At 52.1% G+C, this 14,072-nt stretch overlaps 1 protein-coding gene across 7 annotated transcripts in view; it reads right to left on the bottom strand.

The window, feature by feature from the left end:
* Positions 1 to 14,072, bottom strand: part of RARB (retinoic acid receptor beta) — a 368,014-nt gene that overhangs the window by 6,633 nt on the left and 347,309 nt on the right. For all 7 annotated transcript variants that reach the window (XM_037008587.2, XM_073223415.1, XM_073223416.1 and 4 more), the window contains exon 5: positions 7,770 to 7,946. In XM_037008587.2, coding sequence (XP_036864482.1) covers positions 7,770 to 7,946 — 177 coding nt within the window. The remainder of the gene's footprint in view (positions 1 to 7,769; positions 7,947 to 14,072) is intronic.

Below are 14,072 nucleotides of genomic sequence, written 5' to 3'. Positions count from 1 at the left end.
CTGCAGGGATGAAAGAAACTGGGATTTGCTGGAAAGGAACAGAAAACTTGGATTCAAGCATTTACAAGCCGTCAATGGCTCACTTAGCAACTGAAGTCCAAACTGCAGCACACAAACGTCTCTTATGAACTATTCTAAAGGGTGCTCCTCCCCAGAAGGTGGGAAACATGGATCCTGATGAAGCGTTTAAACTATGCTCTGTTGCCTCTCTCCCTAGAAAGATCAAAACCCAGTATAAAAGGGCCGTGCAGAGAGGACGGCGTGTGGCCTGCAGGGGAGCAGCGCTCCTTGGCCCCTCTCAGCAGGGAGCCTCCATGGCCCCTCTCAGCAGGGAGCCTCCGCCCCTACCTCCGTCCCGCCCAGGCCCCTGGGGCGGCGGGCACCCTCCTCTCCTCAGTGGGCCAGCCCTGCCTCTGGAGAGAAGCCGAGGACTTCCATTTTGTCACACTGAAGTCAAATGCCGGTGGCACCCACGAAGTGCTTCTCCAGGATTAAAACGCTCTTTGTTTGGAAAGGGTATTTTCTCTGCAAAGAGGAGAAGGCAAGCCCCACAGGATGAGTAGAAATAGACCAGGCAAGGCTGACTCACCCAAGGAGAGCCTGTTGAATAACACAGATCTCCTTGGATGGACAAAACTGGTCCTCTTCAGAGTGAGAAGGACCCCCTCTCCCTGCCTTCAGCAAGGACATGAGCATCCGTCCCCTCACTGCCCCCTGGGCACCCCTGGGAGCCGACTGGCTGAGGCCAGGGGCCTGGGAGGGGTTGAGCACTGAGATCCCAGGGGCAGAGCTGGGGACTCGTCTGCTTTTCCCCTTTCCCCTGTGACACCTCCCATCCCAGCCACCACGGCCTCTCCCAGCCAAAGGCCTCAAAACCTGCCCCTTCTTTCCAGTCCTGCTCCTGCAGCCAGGGCACACTAAAATGCTCATCACAGAAGCCCTCTCCCTTGCTAAAATCCTCCAGTGGTTGCCAGTCGTTTTAAATCCATAAAATCCAATCTTCCTCCTGTGGCCACCATGGACTCCAGCTCCCTCACCACTGTGCCTCCTTCCCTTGCTCATTAACTTCTGGCCACATTGGTCTTCTTTCTGAATCTCCAGCAACTCACTGTCACAGCAAAGCTTTTGCACATGCTGTTCCCTCTGTCTTCGATGCTGTTCACCTTACTTCATGCGACTGACTCTCCCTTCTCAGAGCTCAGCTAAATGGCACCTCCTCAGAGGCACAGTTGAACACACTTCTTGAAGCTCATTACTGTCTATTACATCACTTCTGTTGAAACACAAAATAAAAATCTTTTAAACTGGAGGTATGGCATGTTAATGCTAATACATTGAAATGTGCCCACAGATTATTTGCTGCTTCTCCCTTTAAGGAGTGAAGCTTCGTTCTCCTGCCCTTGACTGTGGGAAGGACCTTGTGACTTGACTCAAAGGACAGAACAGAGTGGAGGTGACGGGTGTGACTTTGCACAGCAGGTCATACAAGGCATCCTGGCCTCCTAGTTTGCTCTCTGAAATCTCATTTTGTGGGCAGCTGGCTGACGTGGCATGAGGACACTCCAGCAGCGCCATGGAGAGGTCCACGAGGCCGGGATCTGAGCCCTCCATCAACACGCAGCATCAGCTGCCAGGCAAATACGAGCAGCCACCTTGGAAGCCAGCCCTCCAGCCCCTGTCACCAGCTGCTGCAGCCCCGGGTGACCTCCTGACTGCAGCCTCAGGAGTGGGGCTGAGCCAGAAGCGCCCAGCTCAGTCAGGCCCTGACCCGCAGGCTCTGTGTGAGGGAATACCGCTTGTTTTAAGCTGCCTGATTTTGTGGCACTAGTTAGGCAGCAATAGATAATAAAACACACCAGCCTTGAGCTGTATGCACACACCTGAAGTGTATACCAGAGTACAGTTTTCTAAGTACATGCCTGTGTAATCACCTCCAGATCAAGATATGAATAGTTTTCACAACTATAACCTCCTCTGCAAAGTAGCCATTATTTTGCCCTTTATTTCTGTGGATTAGGTTTGCCTGTTCTTGAAGGTTAGATTAATGAAATCAGTATTGTTCCTCTGTGTCCTGCTGCTACTCCCTCCATGTCACGGCTGAGAGGCGCTGTGGAAGCACAGGGAGCAGTGGCTCTTTTTCATCGCTGAGTAGTAGTCCGAGGTATGAGCCATCGCCTGAATTATTTTCTTATTTTCACAGTCCTGTCACTCTGAGCTTGCCGACCATCCCCCCACGATAAGATGAGCTCCAACAAGAATTTTATCTTTGTCTTGCTTCCTGCTGTATCTTTAGCATCAAGGGCAGTGGCGTCTACACAGCAGGTGACTAAGGGGTTTATGTTCAATGATTAATGAACTGGGTTCCCTCATCAGAATTCCTTTTACACCATAACCTCCTAAGCAGGCATCCAGGGATTTCTAAGTTTTTAGGCAAAGGAGAAAGCTCAAATTGCTCACCCATCTCGGTCTCTGCACTAATTGCATTTGGCAACCTGTGGGCAGATCCTGATCTGAGCTGACTGTTTATCCTCCCATGCTTGTGGGAACGTGGAAATAGTGACAGGAACAGTAACGCACACAGAGCTCTGCATGGCTGTTGTCCCTGGTAGGCCACAGCCCCACTGCGATAAGCTCATGGGAACAGTGGCCGCCCAGTGGGACCTGCCACCAGCTTGCCTTTCCTGGGGAGGAGATGGTCATGCCAGGAGCAGGCGGCTCTTTTCTGTGTTACTGCTTCCACAGCCCAGCTCTCCAGGAGCTGTGCATATAAAGGGCTGACAAACATGTGGAATTCAACTTAATAATATATTTTATTTGCCCTGATAGATCCCAAATACTTTTATTTCAACATGTAATCAATATATTCATTCAGGAGATATTTTACATTTCCCAGGACTAAGTCTTTGAAATGAGTGGTTATTTCAAATAACTGCACTTCAGCCCAGCCACTCTTCAGGGGCCTCAGCAGGCTCAGGTGGCCTGTGGCTGCCCTACTGGACCGCACAGCTCCAGACAGTGCATGTGTGCATGTGTGCGTGTGCGTATTGCAGCTCAGGGCACACAGCTCACAAGGTCCATTGCGGGTGACTTAATACTGACACTGATGAAGATGGTGATGATGATAATGGCTCATTTAAAGCAGCACGTACTACATGCCAAATGTGCTAAGTGCTTCACATCCAGTAACCCAATTAATTATCCCAACAGCCTTATTAGGGGGCACGCCTGTTGCACCCATTTCACTGAAGAGAGAACTGTGGCTTGGAGAAGTCACGTGGCTTCCCTAAGCCCATAGGGCTGCTAAGAGGCAGAGCTGGGAGTTGAACCGAAGGAGTCTGGCTGGAGAGCCCACTCTTAGCTGCTGCACTGCCTGCCTCCCGGTGACATCCAGTGACTGCTGGGGTAACTGCCCCACACCCCAGGTGACAAAGCTGAGGCTCAGAGAGACACAGGCCTTTCTCATCATGGTGCAGATGGCCAGGGGCCATGGCAGGCCTGAGCTCAGGCTGTGGGCTCCGAGTCCATAGCCTGCTCCTCTCCAGGGTGGAGTCTCATCTCTACCGCGCCCCTGGGGAGACAGGAAGGGTGGGCTTGCACAGAATGGCCCTCTGTGGCTGTGTACCCACACAGTCCCCGGGAGCCCAGGAGCCACAGATCACGCGGTGAAGCCCCACAGGGCAGGTCACTTCTGCGTCACTGGAAGGTGTAGCTGTGCCTGGCGTGGGGACGTACCCCTGGGGCAGTGAGGGCCATGGGGGCAGGACCTAGGGAAGCCGTGTGTCCTGCAGGAAGGACCTCACACCCAGCAGCTGCATGGATGCAGCCCTCAGAAGATGGTCCAGGTTCTAGAATTCCAACAGATCTTTAATTCACTCATTCACCCCTTCACAAACACTAACTGGGGCTTCTCTGTGCCTGGAGCACTGCCTCAGGGACTAGCCCCAACATGGTCCCTGCCCTCCCTGAACTGACAGGTCAGTGGGGAAGACACCGGTAGACACATTTCTAATCACAACTTGTATTAAGTGCAGCAAGAAACACCAGTGAGGAAGGGGCAAGAACTGAGTGTCTGGTCAGGAGACTTCTAAGCAGGTGGCACTGGAGCTGAGATGAGGAGTCAGCTGAGAAGAACGGGGGTGAGAGGGATAGAGTGGGAATTCTAGGTAAAAGGAACCTCCGGGCGAGCCCTATGGGCCTCTGGCTTCCACCTGGGTCCTGGCTTCCTCATCTGCAAAATGGGGATGATAACAGAATCCCCTGGAGAGGGCGGTGAGGCTTGGCCGTGACAGCATGTGACACGAGCGAGGCCCAGTGTGCCAAACACCGTCCGAGCCCAGGATGTGCAGCTCGCTTCCTCTCTGCAGACCTGAAAGGAAGTGTCTACTGTCACCGTCATCTTCAGTATGAGGAACCTGAGGCTCAGGGAAGAGAGGCTATTTTCCCAGTGTCACCCAGCTCATAGCCAGGAAGGAACAGAGCCAGATTCTGAACCAAGGCAAGCTGGCTTCAGAGCCCACCTGGTAACTCCTACACACAGCTGGGGCAGCTGACAGGGAGCAGGGAGCCATGTTCCCTACTGGAGGTGGGAGCACACCCAGCAGGCTGCAGGGCAGGACTGCAAATTCTGGGCAGGCCAGAATTTGTCTCTCCTCTCCACCATCTGGCACATGGCAAGTACCCAATAAACATGTGAGGGATTTCTTCCTCCAAGCAATATTTATCCATGCTGCATGAGGAGCAGAGAGCACGTTTAAAACAAAAGCCAGACCAAGGCACACTTCTGGGCAAAGCCCAGAGACATCAGCCGGGAAATCTGCTCCTGATCTCACCCCCACCTCCTCGTGGACCCAGGGCTCCATCCCACTCCTTGGGCTCTGTTCCCTGCTGTCCTCGGCCACCAGGCCTCCCCACCCTAGGGCCTCCCCATCCCAGGGCCACCCCAGGGCCTCCGCAGCCCCAGGGCCTTTGGAGTCCTCTACTGGGTCCCCTCTGGCCTGACCATGTCTTCCCAGCACAGTGCCAACCTGCCTCATCAGGAGACCACACACCGAGATGACGCACTGCCAGCTGCAGGCGGGTGGTACTAGGTCAGGGCAGGTGACCCTTGCGACAACTGCTGCTTTCCTTTCTAGGGGCCAAGAAACCTCAGCCAGTGTGTCTGGCCATCCTTCTGGCCTCTCTGCTTCACTCTATCCATACATCAATGGCTTAGACAAGAAGATTCTTCTACATAGCTCTGCCAGTTGATAGTCTCGTCCAAAAAATGCTCTTTGAAGTTGTGCATTTTTCAGGATCTTGTGATTAATTGCCTATGCTACAAATTCTTGGAAATGAGTGCTTGTCTGGGGCCAAGTAAATATTCCTTCTGTTTTGTTTCCTATGACTGGAGGTCCCTGTCCTTTCCCTGGTAGGGCTTTATCCTCCACTGCCTATTGCATCCCATCCCCACCGCCCACCCCCATGAGGTCAGGTAGAAGCAGCCGCAAGAGTCTGCAGCCTCCTGCCACAGGGCTGCCACTGCCCCCATGCTCATGCCAGCTCTGCCCCCACTTTCCCCAGCACTGTGCATCTACCACATGTTCCATGATTACAGCCATGACAGTCTTTGAGCCCGGTAAGGGATTACTTTAGTCAATGCCTTACTTTAGTTAATGTCTTATTGAGCTATATTCCTATTTTATACAAGCCTCAGGTAAACTGAGGCTTGGAAAGGTTCAGTAACTTGGCCAAGGTCACAAGTGGGTTCCTGTTCTAAGTGACTCCACTGAGGGGCTAAGGGCTGATTCCTGGATCCACGGGCACATGGGAGGAGTGCAGTAGGCTTCAGTCTAGAAGTGAGATGTGGGAAGATGGCTGCTGGATGTTGGAGGGGGACTTTAAGGGACATCTAAGCACCCAGTGAGAAAGCATGTGGCAATGAAATAAGACACTTCCCTGGAGCATCTCAAAGTATCCCTCATTTCATGTTTCCCAAAGGGCTGGAGCTGAGGGAATCACAAACATCATCACCTGGCAGCTAGACAAAAGGACTAAGAAGCAGAGGGCCATAATCAGAGCCTGAGCATCAGGAAGGCTCCAGGCCCTGCTGGGTGTCCATGTGATACAGGGGGTTAGGATTCCACAGCATTTCCTGGTGCAGACCCATGTGCCACCTCACAGATCACTCAGCCACTCTAGGCCTTTGGTGCACTTCCCAGCATGTGCCGATAACTCCAGTCTCTACTAATACCTTTGGGGTGTTCTGAGGCTTAGGTGAAATTCTGCTGAGCACTATACTTCAAGCTTTTGTGAGGAAAGCCTTTAAATGTATTAATTATTCTACTAGGTCTTTATTAAGATAATTATTGATCTGTCCAATCTGCCTCTATTATAGTCTCTGGAGACCTGGCTAGTTCTCTCACTGTGTCACATCTCTAAACACCCCCTATTTATGCTTCTAATCTTTCACATCTGCACTTCCTCTCATGGGTTTGCAATTGAAAGATTTGGGTCTTGAGTTGCAGCTTCAGCATTCACCTGACTTGGGTGAGTCACCTCATCTCCAGCTCCTTATTTGTAAATGGGCTGAGTCTCCATCCCCAGGCTCACTGAACTGGGTGAGGCTCAATGAGCTGAGGTTTGCAGACTCTCCAGGGTGTGGGTACATGACAGATTCATGCTGCTCTGATGCTTCATTTTTTTTCTGACTGTTCCTAGGTTCACCTCAGACCCTCTGATTTTATAAGAAGGAAATATAATATATGCTCCAAGGATCCCTGGCACCTGTCGGGTACTGAGTAACTATTACCATTCCTCTAAAGATCTAACGATTAAGGGGAGAGACGCATAAACATTCACATCCTGAACAATTGCCCCATCTGGGGTCCTCTCTTCCCCTGAGCAGGATTGTATGTATTTAATTATAGTGAATAACTGTATTTGCTTGTAGAATTATTTATACCCAAAGCTATGGAAGATATAATAAAAATAAAAACCTATGCCATTAAAGCACCTCAAAAGCTGATTTTACTGCTCCTATTTCTTATGTATCCCTGGAGGCCATCCTTCCCTCCCACTTCCCCCAGAGGCCCATCACCATACACTCTCCCAGGCAGGACATATCCCTGCCACCTCTGACGGGAGCTGACTCCCTGTCCAAGGCAACTGTCCTGGTCAGACTGGCCCAAACCACTTGTGAACAGGACCACCAGGAACAGAATGGGTGGGCAAGCAGAGACCTGTAGAGGATGGGGTGTGACAGCATCCTTATCCCCTCTAGGGCCCTAGAAGCCACAGGGTGAAAGTAGCAGGGGGCAGAGGGATCCCTTTTGCACAGTTGGATCCCTTTTGCACAGTTGGGGAAACAGACCCATGGAGGGAAGGGATCTTCCCAAGGCCACCAACAGAGGTGGTGCAAGATCAGGGGGTGCAACTAGAGCACTATGAGCCCCCTGCTGGATTTAGCCTGAAGAATCCTGGTTGCCTTTCACAGACCTTCAGGGCAGGCTAGAGGAAGGGGCTGTGGGAGAGGGCCTGTGACTGACACTGGCCGGGCTCTTTCCCAAAGTCATGTAGAGGGTAGAGAGGGTAGGAAGGCTTTTGCCAACCCCGGGGGGAGGGGGGTCTCTCAGCCTTTGGCAATCAAACTGGGACTCAGGCAGAGGGTGAGACTCAGTGTGCAAAGGCAGAAAGAGAGGCTGGGGTCACTCAAGCCTCAAGAGGTTTTCAAAGCATCAGTCCCCTCCTACCCTGCCCAGCCTCCCCCACTGAGAGTTCAGAAAGGCACATACCAGGATGTCCAGGCAGGCGGCCTTCAGCAGGGTGATTTGGTCCGCGATGGTCAAGCTGGTGAAGCCTGGCAGACGTTTAGCAAACTCTACGATCTTAATAATGCACTTGGTGGCCAGTTCACTGAATTTGTCCCAGAGCCCCAGGTCCAGTCGGACTCGATGGTCAGCACTGGAATTCTAAGAGGGAGAATAAACACTGTCAGAGGTAGTTTCTGGGAAGCCCAACAGAAGGCCCAGAATTCAACATGCTTCCTATTAATGCTCTGACCTTAGTTGTGACCAGAGAGCTTCCTGGTGGGGTAGCTAAGTTTTTAGCTTAGATTAATCTTTTAAAAGTGCTCAAAGTTTTATCTTTGGTCCACTGGATAATCAAGTAGCAGATGAGGGGACCTGCTCTTTCTGCAATCATTCCAGCTAATAAATGAATGAATGAATGAATGGATGATATCATTTTATAACCCTGATGAATAAACAGCTTGAGGCACTGCCCTGCAGTGGTTGCTATTATCTTAAAAAGAGGCGACCTGTCATGTGGGTTTCCTGATGGAAACACACCATCACCTACGAAATGGTCAAATCAGAATCAGAGCGAGCCTCTAGACTGAAGGAAATCCAGGAGACAGAGGAACACAACAAATGACACCATGGGGGATGTGACTGCGAGCATCCAGAATAGGGGAGACCTCAGAAAACCAACTGAGCAGTTCCTTTTGTTCAACAGATACACTGCAAGGGGGGAGGGAAATGGACAGAGAAACCTACAGATTAAAAGCCACTCAACCCAGGTGCTCATTAACCAATGAACGCTAACCTGTGACACAACCATGCAATGGAACACTCATCAGCAGGAACCAAGTAAACACCGGAACCTCCTGCCACATGGATGGGCCACCGAAGCATTATGCCAAGGGGAAGAAGACACAAAAGCCTACACACAGGATGGCTTCACTTACAGGGTGCTTTTTAATTTGTCACATTTTGTATAGACTTTGAGCTCTTCAAAGACAGAGATTATGTTTTATTCATCTTTAGAACCCCAACCCAGTCCAGTTAGCACAGATAAAACATTGTTGTTGAGGGCAAACACTGTAGCCCATTTATGCTATTCACACATGGCAGCTAGATGAGCATTTTATGGAAAGTGTAATGCTACCTGGCCAGGGTAAACACATCATGTGTCCCTTGTAATCTCTTCCATAGTCATACTTTGTTCTGCTGGAGGGGCAGTGAGGATAGGGTAGAAGGCAGAGTTCTTCCAAGGGGAAGAAGACACAAAAGCCTACACACAGGATGGCTCCACTTATAGGTGTTCGGGTAACGTCAGAACTGCAGTGACAGAGAACAGATCAGTGGTTTCCAGGGGCTGGGGCGGGGACAGTTTGCCACAGAGGCACATGAGGGGACTTTTGGAAGTGACAGAAATGTCCTACATCTTAACTGGGGTGGTGGTTACCTAACTATACTTCTGCCAAATTTATCAAACTTATCTTTAAAAAAGATAAATTTTATATTACGTAAACTATACCCCAATAAATTTGACTTGGGGGAAAAAACTGGGTTTTAGGAGACATGAACCAATTCCTAGGTGTAGACCTTATCTGAATTTTGATAGGATTCAAATAAATAAAGAAATTGTGACATCTATACCAACACGGGAAATCGGAGCTATTAAGGTGTGTGAGATGTTAACTTGGTTTCAGGAGGAATTAAGACAGCCCTGCTGTTAAGCATTTGTTTGCTGGAGTTTCTATCACTTAGGACACGTGTTAGAATATTTCCAGGCAAAATAAGATGTTTGTAATTTACTTCCAAATTACTTGTGATGGGAAGAGTGTGGACGGACGATGAAACCTGGGCTGGCTGTGCAGTGATCACAGCGTTCATTATTCTAGTCTCTCTGCTTTCCTATTACTCTATTTCACCACTTTCCTATTTTAATAAAGTTCTTATTATTAATTTTTCATAATAAAAATTAAAGATGAAAAAGTAGTGATGATAAGCAAGAGGAAAAACGAAATGGTTCAACGACGAAGTTTAGACTCTCCCGCGGTCCTCAGCGACCTGGGCCAGCCTGGCCCCGCGCCCTGCGCAGCTGCTGCAGCCGCACAGGGCACCCCTGGCCCTCTAGTCCCTCCGTGGCTCCCACGCAGGAACCCCAGACCCACGGTCCCGCACGATGCCTTGTCTTTCGATTGCCACAGAGGAAACTGAGGGGACTCCTTCCTCTCAAGGGCCACCTCCCGGCTGGGGTCCTCCATACAGCCCTCCACTCCACTCGGGGACCTTCCCCCCCCTCTGTTTCCGGAGGAGGTGCGGACCCCTGCAGGTAGCCCGGGGCGGGCGTGTAGCAGCAGAACACCCCAGATGAGCTGGCAGCCTTGCGGGGTGGCGCCGGCGGCTGCCCGAGCCTCACCACGTGGGTCCCCGCCACGGCCGGCCGCGCCTCGGCCAAGGCCCACAGCGCCCAGGGACGGGCGGCCGCGAGCTTCACTGTAGGGCGGGGAAAGTCCCCCTCAGAGAGGGGGTGACGTGCTGGGGGCGTGGGGCAGGGGCGGTGCCAGACGTGGATCCCAGCTTTGTGTGGCCCACCTGATCCCTAGCGGGGCCTGACAGGTGTGCTCCCCCAGGCAGTCCCCTCCCTTGTGCCTCAGTCTCCCCCCCTGTGAAGAGGGGTCCATAGGACCTGCCCTCAAGGACTGCTGGGAACATTAAGGTAGGACCCCAGAGGGCAGGAAGCAAACCCTGGTGCCTGGTGTAGCCCCTTCCTCAGCACCCCCCACCCGGCTCTCGGCACTGCCCGCCTTCTCCTCCATCCACAGGTGCAGAGGCAACATGGCCAGCAAAGTCCCCTTACTGCCCCCCCCCCCCCCTGCTGCCTGCCACAAGCCTCAACCTAAATTTCCTCGTGCAGTCAGTGAGGACCGCACTCCAAGTTTTGGCCTTGTTTCCTTTCTGTACTGTCCAGAGCAGCATCTCCGGGGTGAATGGGGTTGCAGGCCATCCGGGGGATTCGCCTCCCGCTGTCCAGCCCCCGCAGTCCTTGGGTCCGCTCCTCCATCCTTCTGCCCTGGGCTTTGGGTGGGGCTGCCTCCCTCCCTCCAGGGCTCCCTCCCTCCCACTCTGGCCTGCCGGTCAGAGAGCCCCTCCGGCTGCCCGCAGAGACTGGTTCGGAAGAGGGCAGGTGACGCAGAGCAGGCCGCTGAAGCTCAATTCTGAGAGTGTGGCTGGAACAGTTGGGGACGGGAAGCTCCCTGTGAGCGCGGATTACACGGAGCTTTACCACCCAGTGGAGGCCTCCCTGAAAATGAGGCCAGCTCAGAGGAAAGCCGAGGTGCACGATGTGAGGGCAGGGGAAGAGTGGGCCAGCTCTGAAGGTGCTCGCTGCTGGGTCCACCACACCTGATCCACATGAGGGCTTAAAAAAAAAATCTAAGTTGATTTGAGTTTGGGTTTCTATAACCTGGACAGGAAGAATTCCGACGAATGTGTGGTTATAGCCTAAGATGGTTTCGGTCTGGGAGTTTCACATTCTGCCCAGAAGAACTGTCCAGAATTAGAGAAGAGGCCCCACCTCTGCTGCTACCATCCTGGTCTGAGCCACCATCACCTCCTGCGTGGATCCCTGCAACAGCCTCCTCACCGGCCTCCCTCACTCCCCCCTGGCCTCCTTACAGTCTAGTCACACCTAAGGAATAATGCAATCCTTTCAAAACAAGAGTCAGAGCAAGTCACTGCTGCTGGAAACACCAGTGATTCCTCATCTGACGCAGACTGAAAGCCAAAGTCTTCTCAGTGGCCAGCAAGGCCCTCCCAGATCTGGCCGCTGCCATCTGACCTCGTGAACTGCCACTCGCCCTCCTGCTCACTCCACCCCAGCGCCATGGGGCTCCTGGCTACCCCTGCATAGGCGGGCACGCTCCGGTCTCGGGGTCTGCACTGGTGGCGCCCTCCACCTGGATTGCCATTCTCCCAGATATCTGCAAGATGCACCCCCCACCTTCCTGCCTTCTGTGATCGAATGTCACCTTCTCTTGAGCCCTCCGTGCTTCCTAATTGAAATTATAGTACCTCCCCCCCACACTGCGGACCCTCTCCCATACCCCCATCCTGCTGCTCTGTGTTTACAGCACTGTCTCCTCTTGGCCTCTATTGTTTACTTCTTTATATGGGGCTCTTGTCTCACCTTTAGCTGCTGCATCATCAGTGTCCAGAGCAGGGCCTGGCACAAGCATGGGCTCAATAAACATATGTTGAGTGAATCAGTGAGTGAACGGAGTTCCCACAAGTCCTTGCTGGCTTAAAATGTGTCAGAACAGCTCACACTCGGAGGCCGAAGCTCTCCTGGGCTGTGGCTAGGCCTGCTCACGAGGCCTCTGCTGCCTCCAGGGGCAGAAGGGAACCATCCAACAGAGGGCGAGGCTCCCCAGGCAGGGTGCTGAGGCCTCTGACAAATTACCATGTGCCCAGACCAACAGCTTCAGTTCCCCACCTCAGTGGAAATCCACCCACAGAGCCAAGAAAACTAGCTTTTTCTAATGTTGGTGAGGAAAGCCCGAAGGAGGAGCTTGCATGGGAGGTGCCACAGGAGCCCTAGGAGAGGCCGACGCTAGTGCCTCCTGCCACAACACTCCTCGCAGAGAGTAGGCATGCAGCCTCGGATTTATTTTATTCCTTCCTCAAGGACCTTGGTGGGATGCAGTACACTCCGGGGAGCTGAAGATCAAGATGTGCGGCCATTCGGGCTGTAATTAAATTTAATAGGCAGTTTATCCAGTTCATAGGAAGATGACATGGAAGAGAGGGACAGAGAGGCGAGCTTACGGTGGGAAATCATTTTACAATAGAGTATCCATCTGGAAAAAAAGCCATCGCCACAAGCCAGCGAGTGTGAATGAAATCTTCATCAGCCCCGTATGAGGTTACTTTATCACGCTCTGGGCTGAGGGAGAGAAGCCTGTCGTACCTTCTATTAAAAATAATGCACAGCTGTCTTAATGGCATGTAAATCTAACTCACTATTATGCAAACTGAAGGGAAGAGGCAGTTAATAAAACACAAAATAACCTGGTGTTTTATTATACTGGTTGCTGGATTCATGGGCATGAGGTTTAAAATGGCTTGTGTATTATCTCTGGGCTGCAGCAAATGGCTGTTTGGGGTGGGCAGGAAGGCATTCCAGGGGGAAGGGGGAAGGCAACAGGGCCCTCGCTGGCAGCTGAAGCCAAAAGGGGAAGACGCAGGCCTGCCGCAAACCCGTGCTCTCCCACCCCCAGGCTGGACTACCCCCTGCAGGCCCACCTCCCACTGTGCTGCTGCATGCCTGCTCCCAAGGGGCCGCCACCTGGCCCACCTTGAGCAGGAAGGAGCTCAACCCCACTATGAAACCCAGTTAAACTGCCATTTTTGTCTCATAAATGGATCCTTTTCTTCTGGTGGCCTGGTGCTCAGCTGCCAGCAACTGCTTTTATGACTGGACTTTCTTTCAGAACAAGACCCCAAGTGGAGGTGTCTTTAATTCCCACTTGTGGCTGCTCCTGGGCACTAGTGGAGCTTCATCAGGCCTGCCTGCTGCTCCTTTCTAGCCAAGAAGGAACCACAAAATCCTTCAAATGAATAGAGCTAAGGGTCCCTGGGAATTTGGGCACATCTGCTAAGGTGACCTTCTTCCTGGGCTCGAGGTCTTTGCCTTTTGACCAATCCAAGAGGTTGATGCCATTTTAAGTTCTGCCCGCAGAGAGTTCCCATCATCCACATTCTCCTTCTTCATTCTGTGTGTTTCTTACAGAAGCTTCTTGGGCTTGCTGCAGCAGCACTGTTCTAAGAGCTTTGGGATGAGGTCCCCTCCATTCTCCCTACACCCTCTCTTGGTAGGTACCATCACCTTAATCCAACACGATGGCTGCCCTTGTACAAAGGGGGCATTCGGACAGAGAGAGACATGCACAGAGGGAAGATGATATGAAGACACATGGGGACAAGATGACCACGGGCAGAGAGGGGAAGTAAAGCATCTACAAGCCAGGGACCACCCAAAACTGACTTCAACATCAAAAGCTAAGAGAAGCAAGGAGGAATTCTTCCCTAGAGCCATCCAAGAGAGCATGTGGCTCTGCTGACACCTTGATTGTAGACTTCTGGCTCCCTGAACGGAGAGGCAATACATTTCTATTGCTTTAAGCCACCCAGTTGGTGGTCTTTGGTTACAGCAGCCCCAGGGAACTAATGCAGAAGATACGCAGTGAATGTGTGTGGAAAAATGAAAGAATGGTCTAGGCATTAAGGCCAGGGCAGGTGTCTTTACTG

This window comes from Manis javanica, chromosome 15 (genome assembly GCF_040802235.1).
Source record: "Manis javanica isolate MJ-LG chromosome 15, MJ_LKY, whole genome shotgun sequence".
In the NCBI taxonomy this organism is placed as follows: domain Eukaryota; kingdom Metazoa; phylum Chordata; class Mammalia; order Pholidota; family Manidae; genus Manis; species Manis javanica.
Note: the sequence above shows the minus strand (reverse complement) of the source record. Positions and strands in the feature narration are given on the sequence as shown.